At 46.3% G+C, this 22057-nt stretch overlaps 1 protein-coding gene across 1 annotated transcript in view; it reads right to left on the bottom strand.

Moving 5' to 3' along the window:
* Nucleotides 1-22057, bottom strand: part of ftcd (formimidoyltransferase cyclodeaminase) — a 154043-nt gene that overhangs the window by 7173 nt on the left and 124813 nt on the right. The window contains exons 8-10 of the mRNA XM_070873887.1: nucleotides 19208-19337; nucleotides 12813-12974; nucleotides 3142-3185 (exon numbers count right to left, since the gene is read on the bottom strand). Of these exons, the coding sequence (XP_070729988.1) occupies nucleotides 3142-3185; nucleotides 12813-12974; nucleotides 19208-19337 (336 nt within the window). The remainder of the gene's footprint in view (nucleotides 1-3141; nucleotides 3186-12812; nucleotides 12975-19207; nucleotides 19338-22057) is intronic.

Genomic DNA, 22057 nt, shown 5'->3' on the forward strand with positions numbered 1-22057 from the left:
TACTGAAATGAATGATCAGCTATGATCATATTGAATGGTGGTGCAAGCTCGAAGGGCCGAATGGCCTACTCCTGCATCTATTTTCTATGTTTCTATGTAACTTTACATTTTTTTCATTGCATGAAGTAGTCTTGTGTTCTTTCACATTTTGTTCACTGGAGGGTGCAGCTTTGTGTTACTTTATATTTTGTTCACTGCATGAAATAGTTTTATGTTACTTTAGATGTTGTTGAGTGCAGGGAGCAGATTTATGTTAATTTATATGTTGCTGAATGCAGGGATCAGATCTGTGCTCATGTCTTTAACCATTGTTGAGTTTTGGGTTTTGAAGGGAGGAGGGGGGGAAATTGAAACTTTTGCATTTTGATAAAAGTTGTTGTTTGACCTTTGACATTGCTGTCTTGTGTCTCATTCGCAGAATCAGGTGTAGCATAGCCAGCATGGTGACATAGAGTAGTGAGGCAACACTCCAACCTCCCCTTCCCCGTTCAAGTAAACCGGCCAATGATGAGCAGCCGACCTAAGGCACTAGCTGCGACCACATCTCCATGCTGCCTCCCCTGTGGTTGTGGTGGACGCGGTAAGGGTTTCTCGGCAGGCTCCTCTTCCTTGTCTTCCTCGTTCTCCTCCTAAGGTGGTCCTGCATAAAAGCTCGCTTTAAACTGTAGACTCACGCAGCATTCTGTGTGCAACCATGGCAGTCACTGACAACTGCGATATAAGATCCTCCAGCCTCCCTTTAAATATGCCACCAATTGGGCCTCCTGCACCCTGGGATCATCTGTTTTTTTCGGTTAGTTCCTAGGGCGGTCGCTAAATCAGGTGTTAAAGCCAAAAGTTCCACTCGGGGCACTAGCGCAGCCTTGCACGATGATTTACGGTCAAAATGGAGCGTGGTGGTGGTGATAAGTTTTTGCGCCGCAGCAAAACCATTGGTGAAACTTCCAACCTAGCGCTAAATCCTGGATGTCCCATTTGACGCACAGATACGCCATTTACCGCCCCGCCAGGGCGTGAAACGAGACGCAAAATAGCAGAAAGTCCAGACCTCGATATCTAATATATTGGGTCTTTGTTTTTAGCATCTCTGTGGTTCTTGTTAAATGCGAGTAAATAATTTTGCCTTTTTTCTCTGTTAGGGCAGTGGGATAAACTAAGAAGCAATAGAGGCGTGGCAGGACACCTCAGTCCCATCGAATGCACATTCTGTTCCATGTGGGAAATCCAGGATGCTTCTCGTGTACAGGTAGTTGCGTCAGCTCCTGGTTTCACAGCTTGAGCTGCAGCTGGGGTTACTACAGTGCATCTGCGAGGCTCAGAGCTATGTGGATAGCACATTTGAGGAGGTGATAACCCCGTAGCTTAACAGTTTGCAGGCAAAGAGGGGATGGGTGACCGTCAGCTGGACAAGGAGGACCAGGCATGTAGTGCAGAAATCCCCTGAGTACATCTCTCCCTTTAATACTGGTGAGGGCAATAGTTCCTCTGGGGTGTACAACCAGAGCCAAGTCCATGACACCATGGGTGGCACAGCTGTAGGGGGGGATGCAGAGGAGGAATGTCAGGAAGGCAATAGTGATAGGGGATTCAATAGTTAGGGCCACAGATGTGACTCCAGGATGCTATGTTGCCTCCCTGGTGCCAGGGTCAAGGATGTTACTGAGCGGCTGCAGAACATTCTGAGGGGGAAGGGTGAACAACCGGAGGTCGTGGTCTATATCGGTACCAAAAACCTAGGTAGAAAGCGGTATGACGTCCTACGGGCAGATTTTAGGGAGATTGGAAAGAGACTAAATTTTATGTCTCAAATAAAGCAATGTGACTGAGTACTGTAGACTTGAGTAAGTGTGACCTTAGTCTCTTTATTCTGACTCCAGAGTGCTGGTACAGCATGGGAGACCTGCTTATATGCAGTGCTCCGAAGGGATGCTGGGATCCCTTGGGACTCCAACAGATGCACCCCCTGGTGGCGGTAGAATGCTGATTACAAGGTGTTGCATACATAACACTAATAAGGAGGACCTTAAAGATAGTAATCTCTGAATTACTCCTGGTGCCACGCGTGAGTGAGTACAGAAATAGCAGATGAATTTGTGGTTGGAGAGATAGTGCAGGAGAGAGGGCTTTAGATTTCTGAGGCATTGGGACCGCCTCTGGGGGGAGGTGAGACCTGAACAAGCCGGACGGGTTGCTCCTCAACAAGGCCCGAACCAATTTCCTCCCTGGGGGGGTTTGCTAGTGCTGTTAGGGAGGGTTTAACTAGCTTGGCAGGGGGATGGGGAACCTGAGAGTGGATTCAGAAGGGAGAGTCGCAAAGCTTGAAATGGAATGCAGAAAATTAGTAATTTAATTTGCAATACAGAGGAAACAAAGGCTATAAAATAGACACTAAGGGAGTTTGTCAGTGCTTAATGGTATGTACCTCAATGCAAGAGGGGCCGAAATTTCCCTCCATCCCAAATGGGGCACACCTTTTGAAATAGATGATTATTCTCTGCCCCAATCCTTGGGGCAGTGAATAGAGGAATTTTGCCCTCTATTTGTTTGAGTTCCGGTTGGGGCGGTGTTTCGGGAGGCTGCGGGGCGGAAGTGGATCGAGAGTGGGGCGGAAGGCGGGTGGTGTCATCAGCGCCGCGCGGAACACGTCAGCGCGACGCTGATGATGTGCCACATCGCGCTGAAGCGTAGCAATGTCCCTCCACTTCAATTAAAGAGGAGGATCGTTGCAAGCTCTGCAGCCACTTTAGTGGTGCCCACTGGGCCACCAGGGAGGGCTTCGGCCGGGCCCGTGGTCCGGCACCCAAGAAGTGCCATTGTTGAGCCGACTTCAGAAGTCCCGCTCTCCCTGAAAATTTTCAATGCAGTACAGGGTACCGGACAGGTACCTGGAGCAGCCTCCTGTGTGTTAGAGGTATGAGGCCAGCTCTATGGCTGACTATCATGTACAGAATGCACTGTACTGCAAGTGAGCAGAGAACCCATGCAAGCAACTCCCTCTCCCCAATATTATGACAACAAAACATCTTAAAGGGAGGTGAATTTTCCCAGGCAGCATGTGGACTATGCCTAAGAACAAAGAAGAGTGAATCCTGAGAAATGTAATTAATCGGAATGGTTGGGAATCTCACGAACATGATTTACCTTTCTCTTTCTGCTGAGGTCGATTTGGGCATCTTGAGGGCCGCCTGAAGAAAACAATGAAAAAATACAAACTCAGTTTATCAGCACACTGAGGAATAAGAGGGTAACCTGGACCCAGAGATAATGCAAAGCCAACCCTTCGCTGATCAGAGGATGGTCTCCAATATCTTTAAGGGGATCATTGAAAGGTTCAAGCAAGCTGAAGCAGCTTCAACAAACACTGTCCTTCCTCTTCCATCTCCTGATTACATCTACTAACTGGTAGCACACATCATTGGGAAACCCACTGCTTACACAAAGGCTGCATTCAATTTTATACCATAGAATTTACAGCACAGAAACAGGCCATTCGGCCCAACTGGTCTATGTCAGTGTTTATGCATCGTACGAGCCTCTTCCCATCTTATTTTATCAAACCCTTCTATTCCTTTCTCCCTCATGTGTTTATCGAGCTTCTCCTTAAATGAATCGATGCTATTTGCCTCAACCACTCCTTGTGGTTGTGAGTTCCACATTCTAACCACTCTATGAGTAAAGAAGTTTCTCCTGAATTTCCTATTGGATTTAATAGTGACTATTTTATATTTATGGCTCCTAGTTTTTGACTCCCCACAAGTGGAAACACCTTCTCCATGTCTACCCGATCAAATCCCTTCATAATCCCTTCTATCGGGTGACCCCAGAGCCTTTTCCTTTATAGAGAAATGATCTCCAGCTGTTCAGCCTTTCATGATAGTTGTACCCTCTCAGTTCTGGAAGCAGCATTGTTAATAGTTTTTTGCACCTTCTCCAGTGCTTCTATCCTTTCTATAATATGGAAACCAGAACTGTTCACAGCACTCCAAGTGTGCTCGAACAAAGATTCAATACAAGTTTAACATAACTTCTCTGCTTTTAATTTCTGTCCCTCTAGAAATGAATCCCAGTGCTTTGATTGCTGTTTCATGGCCTTATTAGCACGCGTCACTATCTTTAGTGATTTGTGAATCTGTACCCCAGATCCCTTTGCTCCTCTACCCCATATAGATACGCTGGGGGAGAAATTTGAGTTGTTTGCACTTTCCGTTAGCGCCCCCGGGGGTGCAAACGACTTCTCACGCGGGGCCACTATCGACTCCTACGAAATTCCGCGGGAGGTAGCGGAGGCACTAACCGGTAGTGTCCCGCTCCTGCAGGTAGTGCCCCCGGTGTGTCCCACTCCTGCAGGTAATGCCCCCGGTGTGTCCCACACCTGTAGGTAGTGCCCCCGGTGTGTCCCACTCCTGTAGGTAGTGCCCCCGGTGTGTCCCACACCTGCAGGTAGTGCCCCTGGTGTGTCCCGATCCTGCAGGTAGTGCCCCCGGTGTGTCCCACACCTGCAGGTAGTGCCCCCGGTGTGTCCCACACCTGTAGGTAGTGCCCCCTGGTGTGTCCCACACCTGCAGGTAGTGCCCTCGGTGTGTTCCACATCTGTAGGTAGTGCCCCCGGTGTGTCCCACTCCTGCAGGTAGTGCCCCCGGTGTGTTCCACACCTGTAGGTAGTGCCCCCGATGTGTCCCACACCTGCAGGTAGTGCCCCCGGTGTGTCCCGCTCCTGCAGGTAGTGCCCCCGGTGTGTCCCGCTCCTGCAGGTAGTGCCCCCGGTGTGTCCCACACCTGCAGGTAGTGCCCCCGGTGTGTCCCACACCTGCAGGTAGTGCCCCCGGTGTGTCCCATACCTGCAGGTAGTGCCCCCGGTGTGTCCCGATCCTGCAGGTAGTGCCCCCGGTGTGTCCCACTCCTGCAGGTAGTGCCCCCGGTGTGTTCCACACCTGTAGGTAGTGCCCCCGATGTGTCCCACACCTGCAGGTAGTGCCCCCGGTGTGTCCCGCTCCTGCAGGTAGTGCCCCCGGTGTGTCCCGCTCCTGCAGGTAGTGCCCCCGGTGTGTCCCACACCTGCAGGTAGTGCCCCCGGTGTGTCCCGATCCTGCAGGTAGTGCCCCCGGTATGTCCCACACCTGCAGGTAATGCCCCCGGTGTGTCCCATACCTGCAGGTAGTGCCCCCGGTGTGTCCCGATCCTGCAGGTAGTGCCCCCGGTGTGTCCCACACCTGCAGGTAGTGCCCCCGGTGTGTCCCACACCTGCAGGTAGTGCCCCCGGTGTGTCCCACACCTGCAGGTAGTGCCCCCGGTGTGTCCCATACCTGCAGGTAGTGCCCCCGGTGTGTCCCATACCTGCAGGTAGTGCCCCCGGTGTGTCCCACACCTGCAGGTAGTGCCCCCGGTGTGTCCCACACCTGCAGGTAGTGCCCCCGGTGTGTCCCACACCTGCAGGTAGTGCCCCCGGTGTGTCCCACACCTGCAGGTAGTGCCCCGGGCCTCTTCGCCAACAATGATGACGTCATCACCATGCGCAGCGACCTGTTTTTGCCCCGGCGTGAACATTTGGTAGCACCCCGTGAGACCGCCACGGGCGATGTCTACGCCAGCCTCGTGGGTTGCGAACCGGGCCTCAATCCGCTTGCGGGGCTAAAATTAAAGGGGCGATGTGGCGCCGACATTTTGAAAAATGCCCGACTTACCAGTCGCGGCCTTGCCCTCCTGAAATCGCGGGGTCTGTGGCGCGATGTTGCAGCCAGGCACTCTGCTTCTGTGCTGGGCTGCTGCCATGGCACCCTGCTCCCTGGTCATCTAGCGGTGGCCCCTTCTCCCTGATGCAGAGTCGGCAGCGTGCCCTTCCCTTTAACAGAAGGGGAGGGCCCTGTGCTCCTACCAGCGCTACGCGGCTCTTGGCGTAGCAATGGAACATTCCTGCAGTTAGCGCCGCAGTCCCGGCCCCAAGAGGAAGTGAAGCACCCGACATTGCTCTCCACTTCCTCTCAGGGGCGATAATGCCAATTTCGCTGCCGGGGCGGGACTTCCACGCCTGGCGCAGGATGTCCCACCTCGCCTCCGGTACCAAATTTCGCCCTCTTATTTTCCAAGGAGTACATGGCCTCCTTATTCTTCTGACCAAAATGCGTCATCTCACAGTTATCTATATTGAAATTCATTTGCCATGCACACACCCATTCTGCAAGTTTGTTAATGTCTGCCTGTATTTTATTGCAGTCCTCCTCTGTAGCAACTTTGTCCAAGTGACAATTTCTTATGTGTCAGCCCAGACAGTGAGTGTTGAAAGCTATTCCAGCCTAGAGCTCAATTCGGTCCAAGACTATGCGTGTCTTGGTAGTGGACAGTCGGGGGCCACCGAGTGATAGCGATCGGAAGCAAGAAATCTGGTTGATTCTCCGTAACCACTGCCCTGGCTGATATCAGTTAGCTCAACACAGAGGAAGAATCGAACCGCATGCATTCTAACGTTCTTAAATGTAACTTGATGCTTTCCCATATTTTGAATGAATAACAAATAAAAGCCCAGTTTGGGATGTCATTCTGAATGCACTAGAGAACAAAGTTTCAAGCTCATGAAAGACACAGAAGTTTGTTGTGGAATCCCCCACCAGTTGGTATCACTCTCACTTCCTAAGTCAGACGATTGTAGGGGGGAAATTCCCTTGCTGTGTGCCTCGCATTAGCGCTAACGGGGTGCTAACCTGTTTTCGACCGGGGGAGGGGACGCTACCGGCTCCCACGAAATTGCAATTGCGAGGGAGTTAGCGCTAACACGGTAGTGCCGTGCCCCGCTAGTAGTGCCCCGGGCTTCTGTGCAATCGGCGACCCCTTAGTGCCCCGCGGTGGAAATTGGCCAGCGCCCCGCGAGGCTGCCATGAACAGTGTCAGCACCAGCCTCGCAGATTGCAAACCGGGCCGACCTCCGCTCCTGAGGCAGAAGTTAAAGGGGAGGTGCGCTGCACCGCACGTCGTCATTTTGGCCTTTTGGCCGACTCACTGGTCAGCCCGTCTTGGTGCTCTGTGGCGTGGTACGGGCCGCCATCTTGCAGTTGGGTGTGGCCATGGCAGCACGCCGCCCCGGTGGCCATGCAGAGTGCACACCGGCCCTTCCCTTTAACGGAAGTGGAGAGGCGTTGAAATGAGTCAGCACGACATGGAGAGGCCACGTAGCGCTGCCGACGCCACTCGAGTAGCACCCCGGATACCGGCCCAACAGGAAGTGGATTGCACGACATTGCGCTCCACTTCCTGTGAGGGGCGGTAACCCCAATTTCGTGACTGGAGCGGGTGTCCCTCCTCGACTGTGTTACCGCCCTCAAACGGGGCGCTGGGAAATTTCTCCCCCTGTGGCTTCAAGTTCCACTCCAGAGACTGGAGCACATAATCTTGGCTGATACTCCCAGTGTAGTACTGAGGGAGTGCTACAATGTTATGAGAGCCAACTTTCTCCAATGGGGACATTTTTTCCAATTGAATATTGGGAAGACTAAAGCCATTGTTTTCGGTCCGTGCCACAAACTCTATTCCCTAGCCACTGACTCCATCTCCCCAACTTCTGTCTGAGGCTAAACCAGACTGTTCGCAACCTTGGTGTCATATTTGACCCTGAAATGAGCTTTTGACCATATATCCGCAGCATAAGTAAGACCGCCTATTTCCACCTCCAGTAACATCGCCCGTCTCCGCCCTTGCCTTAGGACATCTGGTGCTGAAGCCCTCATCCATGCCTTTGTTACCTCTAGACTTGACTATTCCAACGCACTCCTGGCTGGTCTCCCACATTCTACCCTATGTAAACTAGAGGTGATCCAAAACTCAGCTGCCCATGTCCTAACTCACACCAAATCCCGTTCACCCATCACCTCTCTGCTCGCTGACCTACATTGGCTCCCGGTTAGGCAATGCCTTGATTTCAAAATTCTCATCCTTGTTTTCAAATCCTTCCATGGCCTCGCCCCTCCCTACCTCTGTAATCTCTTCCAGCCCCACAATCCCCCAAGATGTATGCGCTCCTTTAATTCTGTCCTCTTGAGCATCCCTGATTATAATTGCTCAACCATTGATGGCCGTGCCTTCTGTTGCTAGGCCCTAAGCTCTGGAACTCCCTGCCTAAACCTCTCCGCCTCTCTACCTCTCTTTCCTCCTTCAAGAAGCTCCTTAAAACCTACCTCTTTGACCAAGCTTTTGGTCATTGCCCTAATTTCTCCTTATGTGGCTTGGTGTAAAGATGTTTGTTTCAAAATACTCCTGTGAGGTGCCTTGGGATGTTTCACTACGTTAAAGGCGCTATATAAATACAAGTTGTTGTTGTTGTTGTTGTCTTTCAAATGCCACTTTAACATTAAACATCCCATGGCACTATTTTGAAGAAGACCAGGGGAGTTCTCCCGGTGTCCTGGCCAATATTTATCCCTCAACCAATATGGCTTTAAAAGGATAGTGGAACTTGGGTAGGAAATAGCCTAAGGGATAGGAGGCAGAGATTAATGGTGAACAGATGTTTTACTGAATGGAAAGAAGAAAGCAGTGGGGTCCTAGTGGTTGGTATTAGGACCATTGCTTTCCTTGTCATATATAAATGAACTGGACTTGGGTATAAGGAGTACAATTTTGAAGTTTGCAGATGAGACAAAACTGAGTATTATATACAATTCTGGGCACCATATTTTAGGAAGAATGTCAAAGCCCGCGAGAGGGTACAGAGGAGGTTTACTGGGCTGATACCAGGGATTCAGTTGTGGCTCAGTGGGTAGCACTGTCATCTCTGAGTCAGAAGGTTGTGGGTTCAAGTCCCACTTCAGGGACTTGAGTACAAAAATCTAGCCTGACACTCCAGTGCAGTACTGAGGGAGTGCTGCACTGTTGGAGGTGGCGTCTTTCAGATGAGATGTTAATCTGAGGCCCTGTCTTCCCACTCAGGTGGATGTAAAAGATCCTATGGCACTATTTTGAAGAAAAGCAGGGGAGTTATCCCTGATGTCCTGGCTGATATTTAGTCCTCAATCAACATTGCTAAAAACAGATTATTTGGTCATTATCACATTGCTGTTTGTGGGGAGATTGATTGTTGTGTTTCCTACATTACAACAATGACTACACATGAAAAAGTACTTAATTGGTGGTAAAGCACTTTGGGACATCCGGTGGTCGTGAAAGGTGCTTTATAAATGCAAGTCTTTCTTTTTTTCTTCTTTCCATGAGGGACTTCAGTTACGTCGAAAGATTAGAGAAGCTAGGATGTTCCCCTGTCAGCCTGTGGCTCAGTGGGTAGCACCATCAACTCCGAGTCAGAAGATTGTGGGTTCAAGTTCCACTCCAGGGACTTGAACACATATATCGATGGTGGCACTCCACTGAGTACTGAGGGAGTACTACACTGTCGGAGGTGCTGTTTTTCAGATAAGGCACTAAACTGAGACCCCATCTAATCCCCTGGCACTGTTTCGAAGAAGAACAGGTATCCTGGCCAATATTTATTCCTCAATCAACATCACTAAAAACAGATTTCTAGTCATTGTTGTAATATATATATAGCTCCACCTGTGGACTACTGTGGCACTGCAGCCAGTGCTGTGTACAAATAAAGAGGAAACAGGTCACCTGACTAGAGTTCCGGAGTGTTCTGTCATCTTAAGGCTTGTGCGTGTGTTTGTGAGTTGTACTGAAGATATAACAATTATCACATTGCTGTTTCTGTGAGCTTGCTAGTGCAAAATGGCTGCCGGGTTTCCTATATTACAACAGTGACTACACTTCAAAAAGTACTGCATTGTCTGGAAAGCACTTTGGGCCTCCCGGTGGTTGTGAAAGGTGCCTTGCCTTAGAACATCCGCTATGAAGCCCTCATCCATACCTTTGTTACCTCTAAACTCGACTATTCCAATGCACTCCTGGCTGGTCTCCCACATTCTACCCTATGTAAACTAGTGGTGATTCAAAACTCAGCTGCCCATGTCCTAACTCACATCAAATCATCTTTTAGAGCAGAGAATGTTAAGGGGATCTGATTCTGCGGAATGAGTTGGGTCAAGTGCCAGCAAGTGTCCGTAGGGGGACATTTAGGACAGTATCATAAGGTTTAGATTAGCTATGGAAAAGGACAGTGAGCAATCTAGAGTAAAAAAACTTAGTTGGAGGACAGCAAATTTCAGTGGGCTGAGAACGGATCTGGCCTGGGTAAATTATAATCAAAGATTGGCAGGCAAAACTGTAATCGAACAATGGGCTGCCTTTAAAGAGAAGATGGTTCAGATACAGTCAAGGTACATTCCCACGAGGGGGAAAGGTAGGACAACAAAAGTCAGAGCTCCCTCGATGACGAAAGAGAAGACAGTAAGATGAAGCAGAAAAAGAGCGCGTATGACAGATGTCAGGTTGAGAATACAAGTGAGAATCAGGTTGAATATAGAAAGTTCAGAGGGAAGTGAAAAAGGAAATAAGAGGGGCAAAGAGAGAGTATGAGAATAGGTTGTCAGCTAACATAAAAGGGAATTCAAAAGCCTTCCATAGGCATAGAAATAGTAAACAGTAGTAAGAGGAGGGTGGGGCCGATTAGGGACCAAAACAGGAGACCTACGCATGGAGGCAGAGGGCATGGCTGAAGTACTAAATTATACTATTATACTTTGCGTCTGTCTTCACAAAGGAAGAAGATGCTGCCAAAGTCATAGTGAAAGAGGAGGTAGTGGAGATATTGGATGAGTTAAAAATTGATAAATAGGAGGTACTAGAAAGGCTGTGTGTACTTAAAGTTGATAAGTCACCAGGACCAGATGGGATGCATCCTAGGATGTTGAGGGAGGTTAAGGAGAAAATTGCAGAGGTACTGGCCATAATCTTCCAATCCTCCTTAGATACGGGGGTGGTGCCAGAGGACTGGAAAACTGCAAATGTTACACCCTTGTTCAAAAAGGATGTAACGTTAAACCCAGCAACTACAGGCCAGTCAGTTTAACCTCGGTAGTGGGGAAGTTTTAGAAATGATAATCAGGGACAAAGTTAACAGTCACTTGGACAAGTGTGGATTAATTAAGAAAAGCCAGCACGGATTTGTTGAAGGCAAATCGTATTTAACCGACTTGATTGAGTTTTTTCATGAGGTAACAGAGAGGATTGATGAGGGCAATGTGGAAAAGTACCACATAATAGGCTTGCCAGCAAAGTTGAAGCCCATGGAATAAAAGGGACAGTGGCAGCATGGATACGAAATTGGCTAAGTGACTAGAAACAGAGAGTAGTGGTGAACGGTTGTTTATTGCACTGGAGGAAGGCATACAGTGGTGTTCCCCAGGGGTCGGTACTGGGACCACTGCTTTTCTTGATATATATTAATGATTTGGACTTGTGTGTGCAGGGAACAATTTCAGAATGTGCAGATGACACAAAACTTGGAAGTACCGTGAATAATGAGGAGGATAGTGATAGACTTCAAGAGGACATAGACAAGCTGGTGAAATGAGCGGACACATGGCAGATGAAATTTAACGCAGAAAACTGCGAAGTTATACATTTTGGTAGAAAGAACGAGGAGAGGCAATATAAACTAAAGGATACAATTCTAAAGGGGGTGTAGGAACAGAGAGACCTGAGGGTATATGTGCACAAATCATTGAAGGTGGCAGGGCAGGTTGAGAAAGTGGTTAGAAAAGCTTACGGGATCCTGGGCTTCATAAATAGAGGCAGAGAGTACTAAAGCAAGGAAGTTATGATAAACCTTTATAAAACACTGGTTCAGCCTCAACTGGAGTAGTGTGTCATCCTGGGCACCACACTTTAGGAAGGATGTGAAGGCCTTAGTGAAGATGCAGAAAAGATTTATGAGAATTATTCCAGGGACTTCAGTTTCGTGGATAGTTTGGAGAAGCTGGGATTGTTCTCCTTAGAGCAGAGAAGGTTGAGAGAAGATTTGATTGAGGTGTTCAAAATCATGAGGGTCTAGACAGAGTAGATAGAGAGAAACTGTTTCTATTGGCAGAAGGGCTGAGAACCCGGAGAACAAGATTTAAGGTGACTGTCAGAAGAACCAAAGGCGACATGAGGAAACCATTTTTACACAGCAAATGATTATGATCTGGAATGCACTGCCTGATAAGGTAGTGGAGGCAGACTCAATCAATGCTTTCTAAAGGGAATTGGATAAGTACTTGAAGGAAAGAAAATTGCAGGGCTAGGGGAAAGGACAGAGGAGTGGGATTAGCTGAAGTGCTCTTGCAGAAAGCCAGCACGGGCTTGATGGGCTGAAGGGCCTTCTTCTGTGCTGTAACCATTCTATGATTCTATGATTTTATGAGATCTAATAGAGGTATTCAAAATTGAGGGGAGAAATTACTTCCTGTGGCAAGTGGGTCGTTAATCAGAGGTCATAGATGAAAAATAATTGGCAAAAGAACTAGAGGGAAAATTTCTACACATTGTTGACCTGCATGACCTGAAATGGCAGGGGAAGCAAATGCCATAGGAACTTTCAAAAGGCAATTGGACATATTATTTTCAGGATGATGGGAAGATAGCTGGGACTAAATTGGAGAGCTCTTTCAAAGAGCCGGCACAAGCAGAATGGGAAGAATGACCTCCTGTGCTGTAAGATTTTATGTTTCTCTGATTATACAATCACTAAAACAGATTATCTGGTCATTATCTCATTGTTGTTCGTGGAATTTGCTGTGCACAAATTGACTACTGCGTTTCCTACATTACAACAGTGAATACACTTCAAAAGTACTTCATTGGCTGTAAAGCACTTTGGGACGTCCTGAGGTGGTGAAAGGTGCTGTAATTATTGCAAGTTTTTATTTATCAATTATTCATATGTCACTCACCATGTAGCTGTTGAATGCATTGGAGTCATCATCCACCATTGTGATAAGCTCATTCATTGAGTGATGGAATGGAACAATCAGTATCCTCATTGGACCATCCAGATGATCAAACTGACGTTTCCCATAGGTCATTAGTCCAACCATTGAGCCCAGTGCCGCACCCTAGTGAAACAAAGCATAGTGAGGAGTCTGGAGCGACAGCTACACAGAGACACTGAATCCAAACCCATTACCAAGAAATGTCCTCAGTCTTATAGCTGGGCACAAGTGTTTCAAAGCTTTGGGTGGTGGGGAACAGAGGCTTGTAATTGTGTCAAGATGGATTGTTAATGAAACCGGTGGTGCGATGGAACAGCAGTGCCAGTAAAAGATAGCAAGTAATGACTCCGGCTGAGTCAAGTGATGTCTCGGTGGACTGTCACATTTGGTCAGGGCATTGGTTCATTGTTTAACGTCACAGAACTCTGAGTGCTGCAGTGCACAACCCCTGCGGCTGAGTGGAGATAGCTTTAAAATTAAAAACACAATGTCCCAGAAAATCGGTAAGGCCCGAAAACAAGCAGTGGTGCCGCGGGGCGAAATTTGCTCGTGCCCGTTTAGAAAGTGCAGGCAGCCTGCTGATTTAAGAAGATAAGAACATAAGAAATAGGAGCAGGAGTAGGCCAAACGGCCCCTCGAGCCTGCTCCGCCATTTAATACGATCATGGCTGATCTGATCATGGACTTCCCTGCCCGCTCCCCATAATCCCTTACTCCCTTATCACTCAAAAATCTGTCTATCTCCGCCTTAAATATATTTAATGACCCAGCCTCCAGAGCTCTCTGGGGCAGAGAATTCCACAGATTTACAACCCTCTGAGAGAAGAAATTCCTCCTCATCTCAGTTTTAAATGGGAGGCCCCTTATTCTGAAACTGTGCCCCCCAGTTCTAGTTTCCTCAATGAGTGGAAATATTCTCTCGGCATCCACCTTGTTGAGCCCCCTCATTTTCTTATATGTTTCAATAAGATCACCTCTCATCCTTCTGAACTCCAATGAGTACAGGCCCAACCTACTCAACCTATCTTCATAAGTCAACCCCCTCATCTCTGGCATCAACCTAGTGAACCTTCTCTGAACTGCCTCCAAAGCAAATATATCCTTCCTTAAATACGGAGACCAAAACTGTACGCAGTACTCAAGGTGTGGCCTCACCAATACCCTGTACAGTTGTAGCAGGACTTCTCTGCTTTTATACTCTATTCCCCTTGCAATAAAGGCCAATATTCCATTTGCCTTCCTGATTACTTGCTGTATCTACATACTAACTGTTTGTGTTTCATGTACAAGGACCCCCAGGTGCCTCTGTACTGCAGCACTTTGCACATTTTCTCCATTTAAATAATAATTTGCTTTTCTATTTTCTTCTGCCAAAGTGGATAACCTCACATTTTGCCACATTATACTCCATCTCCCAAATGTTTGCTCATTCATTTAGTCTGTCTATATCCCTTGCAGATTTTTTGTGTCTTTCTCACTATTTACTTTCCCATCATCTTTGTATCATCATCAAAATTGGCTACATTACACTCGGCCCCTTCATCCAAGTCATTAATGTAGTTTGTAGTAGTTGAGGCCCCAGCATTGATCCCTGCGGCACCCCACTAGTTACTGTTTACCAACTGGAAAACGACCCATTTATCCCGACTCTCTGTTTTCTGTTAGTTAGCCAATCCTCTATCTATGTTAATATATTACCCCCAACCCCATGAACTTTTATCTTGTGCAGTAACCTTTTATGTGGAAACTTATTGAATGTCTTCTGGAAATCAAAATACCCCACATCCACTGGTTCCCCCTTATTTGAATGATTTTAGTGTACAGCCCAGTGACGAACACGTTTCTTCAGGATGTGTGCTCAGCAGGGGATCCAATGTCCCGTCCGTGTAGCGTCGCTGGAGCAAGGCTACATTCTCTTACAGTGTCAGCCAGTGGCTCAGTGGGTAGCACACTCTCGCCTATGAGTCAGAAGGTTGTGGATACAAGTCCCACTCCAGGAACATGAGCACAAAAAAATCTAGGCTGACACTCCAGGGCATTGGTATAGGAAGGAGGGCTTTAGTTTCCTGAACAATTGGGACCACTTCTGGGGTAGGTGGGACCTGTACAAATCGGACAGGTTACACCTCAACAGAGACGGGACCAATGTTCTCGCGGGTGGTTTTGATAGTGCGGTTGGGAGGGCTTTAAACTAGCTTGGCAGGGGGATGGGAACCCAGGAGAGGGTTCTGAGCTAGTTAGAGTGGGTGAGAGCTCAGATGAACAGAACCCCAAGAAAGGATGCAAAAGGCAGGAGGCAACAGAGCAGAGTAGCACTGGGGTAAGTGTAAACCACAAGGTGATAGGAAGGGACAATATGTATGAATATAAAGGGGCTGCAGGAGGGGTCAAAACTAAAAATCATGGTTTAAAAACTAGTATTATAACACTTTACCTAAACGCACACAGCATTCGAAACAAAGTAAATGAGTTGACGGCACAAATCATTACAAATGGGTATGATTTGGTGGCCATTACAGGAGCGTGGTTGCAGGGTGGCCAAGACTGGGAATTAAACATACAGGACTATCTGACAATTCGGAAAGATAGACAAGAAGGGAAAAGAGGTGGGATTGCTCTGTTAATAAAGGATGATATCAGGGCAGTTGTGAGAAACAATATTGGCTCTAATGAACAAAATGTTGAATCATTGTGGGTGGAGATTAGAGATAGTAAGGGGAAAAAGTCACTGGTGGGCGTAGTTTATAGGCCCCCAAATAATAACTTCACGGTGGGGCGGACAATAATCAAGGGAATAATGGAGGCATGTGAAAAAGGAATGGCAGTAATCATGGGGGATTTTAACCTATATATCGATTGATCAAATCAAATCGCACGGGGTAGCCTGGAGGCGGAATTCATAGAATGCATACGGGATTGTTTCTTAGAACAGTATGTTACAGAACCTACAAGGAAGCAAGCTATCTTAGATCTGGTCCTGTGAAATGAGGCAGGAATAATAAACGATCTCCTAGTAAAAGATCCTCTCAGAATGAATGATCACAGTATGGTTGAATTTGTAATACAGATTGAGGGTGAGGAAGTAGTGTCTCAAACGAGCGTACTATGTTTAAACAAAGGGGACTACAGTCGGATGAGGGCAGAGTTGGCTAAAGTAGACTGGGAACACAGACTAAATGGTGGCACAATTGAGGAACAGTGGAGGACTTTTAAGGAGCTCTTTCATAGTGCTCAACAAAAATATATTCCAGTGAAAAAGAAGGGCGGTAAGAGAAGGGATAACCAGCCGTGGATAACCAAGGAAATAAAGGAGAGTATCAAAATAAAAACCAATGCGTATAAGGTGGCCAAGGTTAGTGGGAAACTAGAAGATTGGGAAAATTTTAAACGACAGCAAAGAATGACTAAGAAAGCAATAAAGAAAGGAAAGATAGATTACGAAAGTAAACTTGCGCAAAACATAAAAACAGATAGTAAAAGCTTTTACCGATATATAAAACGGAAGAGAGTGACTAAAGTAAATGTTGGTCCCTTAGAAGATGAGAAGGGGGATTTAATAATGGGAAATGTGGAAATGGCCGAGACCTTAAACAATTATTTTGCTTCGGTCTTCACAGTGGAAGACACAAAAACCATGCCAAAAATTGCTGGTCACGGGAATGTGGGAAGGGAGGACCTTGAGACAATCACTATCACCAGGGGGGTAGTGCTGGACAGGCTAATGGATCTCAAGGTAGACAAGTCCCCTGGTCCTGATGAAATGCATCGCAGGGTATTAAAAGAGATGGCGGAAGTTATAGCAGATGCATTCGTTATAATCTACCAAAATTCTCTGGACACTGGGGAGGTACCATCGGATTGGAAAGCAGCTAATGTAACGCCTCTGTTTAAAAAAGGGGGCAGACAAATAGCAGGTAACTATAGGCTGGTTAGTTTAACATCTGTAGTGGGGAAAATGCTTGAAGCTATCATTAAGGAAGAAATAGCGGGACATCTAGATAGGAATAGTGTAATCAAGCAGATGCAGCATGGATTCATGAAGGGGAAATCATGTTTAACTAATTTACTGGAATTCTTTGAAGATATAACGAACATGGTGGATAGAGGTGTACCGATGGATGTGGTGTATTTAGATTTCCAAAAGGCATTCGATAAGGTGCCACACAAAAGGTTACTGCAGAAGATAAAGGTATGCGGAGTCAGAGGAAATGTATTAGCATGGATCGAGAATTGGTTGGCTAACAGAAAGCAGAGAGTCGGGATAAAGGGGTACTTTTCGGGTTGGAAATCGGTGGTTAGTGGTATGCCACAGGGATCGGTGCTAGGACCACAACTGTTTACAATATACATAGATGACCTGGAAGAGGGGACAGAGTGTAGTGTCACAAAATTTGCAGATGACACAAAGATTAGTGGGAAAGCGGGTTGTGTAGAGGGCACAGAGAGGCTGCAAAGAGATTTAGATAGGTTAAACGAATGGGCTAAGGTTTGGCAGATAGAATACAATGTCGGAAAATGTGAGGTCATCCACCTTGGGAAAAAAAACAGTAAAAGGGAATATTATTTGAATGGGGAGAAATTACTACATGCTGCGGTGCAGAGGGACCTGGGGGTCCTTGAGCATGAATCCCAAAAAGTTAGTTTGCAGGTGCAGCAGGTAATCAGGAAGGCGAATGGAATGTTGGCCTTCATTGCGAGAGGGATGGAGTACAAAAGCAGGGAGGTCCTGCTGCAACTGTATAGGGTATTGGTGAGGCCGCACCTGGAGTACTGCGTGCAGTTTTGGTCACCTTACTTAAGGAAGGATATACTAGCTTTGGAGGGGGTACAGAGCCGATTCACTAGGCTGATTCCGGAGATGAGGAGGTTACCCTATGATGATAGATTGAGTAGACTGGGTCTTTACTCGTTGGAGTTCAGAAGGATGAGGGGTGATTTTATAGAAACATTTAAAATAATGAAAGGGATAGACAAGATAGAGGCAGAGAGGTTGTTTTCATTGGTCGGGGAGACTAGAACTAGGGGGCATAGCCTCAAAATACGGGGGAGCCAATTTAAAACCGAGTTGAGAAGGAATTTCTTCTCCCAGAGGGTTGTGTATCTGTGGAATTCTCTGCCCAAGGAAGCAGTTGAGGCTGGCTCATTGAATGTATTCAAGTCACAGATAGATAGATTTTTAACCAATAAGGGAATTAAGGGTTATGGGGAGCGGGCGGGTAAGTGGAGCTGAGTCCACGGCCAGATCAGCCATGATCTTGTTGAGTGGCGGAGCAGGCTCGAGGGGCTAGATGGCCTACTCCTGTTCCTAATTCTTATGTTCTTATGTTCTTATGCAGTGCTGAGGGAGTGCTGCATTGTTGGAAATGCCGTCTTTCGGATGAGACGTTAAAGCAAGGCCCCGTCTGCTCTTTCAAGTGGTTGTAAAAAATCCCATGGCACTATTTTGAGGAAGGGCTGGAGAGTTATCCCCAGTGTCCTGGCCAATATTTATCCCTCAATCAACATCACTAAAAAACAGATTATCTGGTCATTATCACATTGCTGTTTGTGGGAGCTTGCTTGTGTATAAATTGGCTGTTGCGTTTCCTACAATACAACAGTGACTACACTCCAAAAGTACTTCATTGGCTTTAAAGCTCTTTGAGACATCTAGTGGTCGTGAAAGGTGCTATAGAAATCCAAGTCTTTCTTTTTCTTAAAGTAAGTCATTTTTGAAAGCAGTCTCGAGCTCTTAAAGATGAACTGCCTTTTGAATTTTTTTTTTAATCATTCATAAATAGGCAGTCTCTAGTCCTTAAAGCTCAACTGCCTTCTGAAAAAAGCCCACTAAAAAGCATTTGAAACTGGCAGTCTTTAGCTCTTAAAGCTGAACTGCTTTCTGTATGTAAAAAATGGTAAAAGTGCTTCAACACTAACACAAACGGATCAATGGGGCAGGAAAAGGGCACCCAAGGTCTCGCATGTAGCACACCCACTTTGTGCAGGGGGGGGGGGGTCAACACTGGAAGAGAGCTGATTGACATCACGATCTGCACATTTACATAGGAGAGGTGAGCGCAGGCAACAGCAACTCTGCCGACCTCTCCAAAATGGCGGCCACTGTGTCCCGTTGCGGAAGTGAGGCGACCACAATGTTTTCAAGAAAACCTGCCTTACGACCACGCTACAAGATCTAATTTTGCAGTCAATATGTTTTACTAAACTCTTTCATTTGTGAATGGCACACCACCACTTTCAAATACGTTGAGGCAATGATATCATTCATTGGAGCAACACGCAGAGCAAAGTGTGATGCCGGTTTGTTCCTTAGGTTGTGGGATTGTTTCTAGGCACATCTCAAATCTTAATGTACAAACCATGGCAGCCACGGCTGCAGCGACAGAGCCTCCCCCAGGGGCTGAGGACCGTGCTCCAACACTTCGGATAAATTCCCGCAAAGGCAAAGATATCAGGCAGCCCTCCTCCTTCTCATTCCGCACCATGTATCTGATGAAAATAAAGGCACCGTACATGGAACAACCTTCCTAAAGGCAAGGGGGAGACCTCCATGGTTCATACATTTTAGAATATCTATAAAAATATTGTCATAAAATAAATAGTTGGTGAAGACAAGTAGGAATAAATGGGACTTTTTTGGGTTGGTTGGCTGTAACTAGTGGGGTACCGCAAGGATCGTTGCTGGGGTCTCAGCTATTTACAATCTATATGAATGACTTAGATGAAGGGACTGAGTGTAACGTATCCAAGTTTGTTGATACAAAGTTAGGTGGAAAAGTAAGCTGTGAGGAGGATGCAAAGAGGATGCAGGGAGATGTAGGCAGGTTGACTAAGTGGGCAAGAGCATGGCAAATGGAATACAATGTGGAGAAGTGTGAAGTTGTCCAATTTGGTAGGAAAAACAAAAAAGCAGAATATTTTTTGAATGGTGAGAGACTGGTAAATGTTTGCATTCAGAGGGACTTGGCTGTCCTTGTACATGAATCTCAGAAAGTTAACATGCAAGTATAGCAAGCAATTAGGAAAACAAGTGGTATGTTAGCTTTTGAAAGGGACAAGCGTATAAGAGTAAAGATGTCTTACTACATTTATACAGGGCATTGGTGAGGCTGGAGTACTGTGAGCAGTTCAGGACTCTTTACCTAAGGAAAGACATACTTGCCTTGGAAGGAATGCAAGAAGGTTCACTAAACTGGTTCCTGAGATGAGGTGATTGCCCTATGAGGAGAGATTGAGTAGACTAGGCCTATATTCCCTGGAGTTTAGAAGAATGAGATGTGATCCCTGGCTGGGGAATCTAGAACACAGGGTCACAATCTCAGAATAATGGATCTGCCATTTAGGACTGAGATGAGGAGAAATTTCTTCATTCAAATGGTTGTGAATCTTTGGAATTCTCTACCCCAGAGAGCTGTGGATGTTCAGTCATTAAATATATTCAAGACAGAGGTCGCTAACTTTTTGGGAACTAAGGGAATCAAGGGATGTGCATGAAGGTGTAGTTGCGGTAAAACGTCAGCCATGATCTTATTTAATGGTGGAGCAGGCTCAAAGGGCCAAATTACCTACTCCCTCTCCTATTTTTCATGTTCCTATGTTATGCAAAACTGTGCCTAACTCTGGAGTTTGCAAAGGTTTCTGGTCTAACTAGATGGAGTGGCCCATTTGAAAATCACCTTTGGGTGCACATTATATCGATGCTATTTGTGCTCGCCCATATGGTCATATTGGCCGTATTGATCATTCTGGTGTGTTATTTCTGAAGATTGGTTAATCAGTTTCATAGTAGATTAAATTGGATACAAAGTCACCAAATGTCTAATTTATTACAGAATCAGTAGAAGTGTTAAAAGATGGGGTAAGCCAATTTGGGTAAAATCTCTGAATGCTCAGGAACAACCCAAGACAAGTTTTAATCATCACTGACATTCTTTTCGGAAACCCATTTCGCTTATTAGAAAGGGATTCAAGGTGGGAAATATAAAATAGTGCTGATATTTCACATGCTTGATATTTTACATGCTTGATATTTTATACTCTATATGCTAATATTTTAGACTATATTGCTAAATACATTTTTATGTTAGGTTAGACCTTGAGAGTAACTTGAATGGCCCACAACAGATGATGGGATAGCTAGGATATAATGAGGATATAGAGAGTACATGCAGCATGGCACGAATGGCCAAACGGATTCTGCCGGCAAAGGAGGAAATATCCTTGGGCAAAGCAGACAGTCAGAGTGAGATTAGCAGAAGTAAATGCAGCGGAGACGGTTTATAATTAGCTATAATATCGGCTAAAAGTAAGAATGAACACTGGAATAGATCAGACTGAATTTTTAATAATGTAAGAATTAACACAATTCACAAGAGCTAAGCTAGTTTAGGGTTAATGGTAAAGTACTGCGAAAGAAGAGATGAGCAGCCAAACAACGTAAGCAATAGAATGTGACACCCTTCAGGATAGATAAGAGTGGGGCCATTTAACTCACTGGCATGAATGAAAGTCTATCAGGCGTTGTTTACTGATGGGCATAAATATGATGAACCCCTTGTGCTCTGGTACCACGGGAGTACGGCTCACTCCACTTTCATTGATTGACCCAGCTGAGGTGTCTGAAGTGATTGACTTCTGTCCTTATGATCTGTTATGAGTAGGTCATATAGCTTTAAGATCTAGCTCTATACATTGTACCTCCCTGTAGCTTATGTGGACTTTGGACTAATACAGAAAGCTATGTGTTGAGATTTCTTGAACACACACACACACACACACACACACACACACACACACACACAGGCTAACAGATATTAATGTGGATACATGATAATGTAATGCATATTGGAACAGGAAATGAGAAAACACATAATGAAGGAAAATTAATTATCAAAGATGGAAAAATATTTGGGGTGATGACTTCATGGCCTCGACTCTCCCTAAATTCTCCAGCCCTACAACCCCTCCCCGAATTCTCTGTCCCTGTGATTCTGGCCTTTGTGAATCTCCCTTTCCTTTGTCCCACCATTGGCAGCTGTGCCTGCAGCCAATAAGGCCCCACCCTCTCTCCCTAAAGCCCTCCACCTCACCACCTCCCTCTTCTCCTTTAAGGTCATCTCTTTGACCAAGCTTTGACCAAATATCTATTTCTTTGTTTCAGCATTCATTTTTGTCTGCTTACGTCTCTGTGAAGCACCTTGGGCTATTTT

Source organism: Pristiophorus japonicus, chromosome 3 (assembly GCF_044704955.1).
Source record: "Pristiophorus japonicus isolate sPriJap1 chromosome 3, sPriJap1.hap1, whole genome shotgun sequence".
Taxonomy (NCBI): Eukaryota; Metazoa; Chordata; class Chondrichthyes; family Pristiophoridae; genus Pristiophorus; species Pristiophorus japonicus.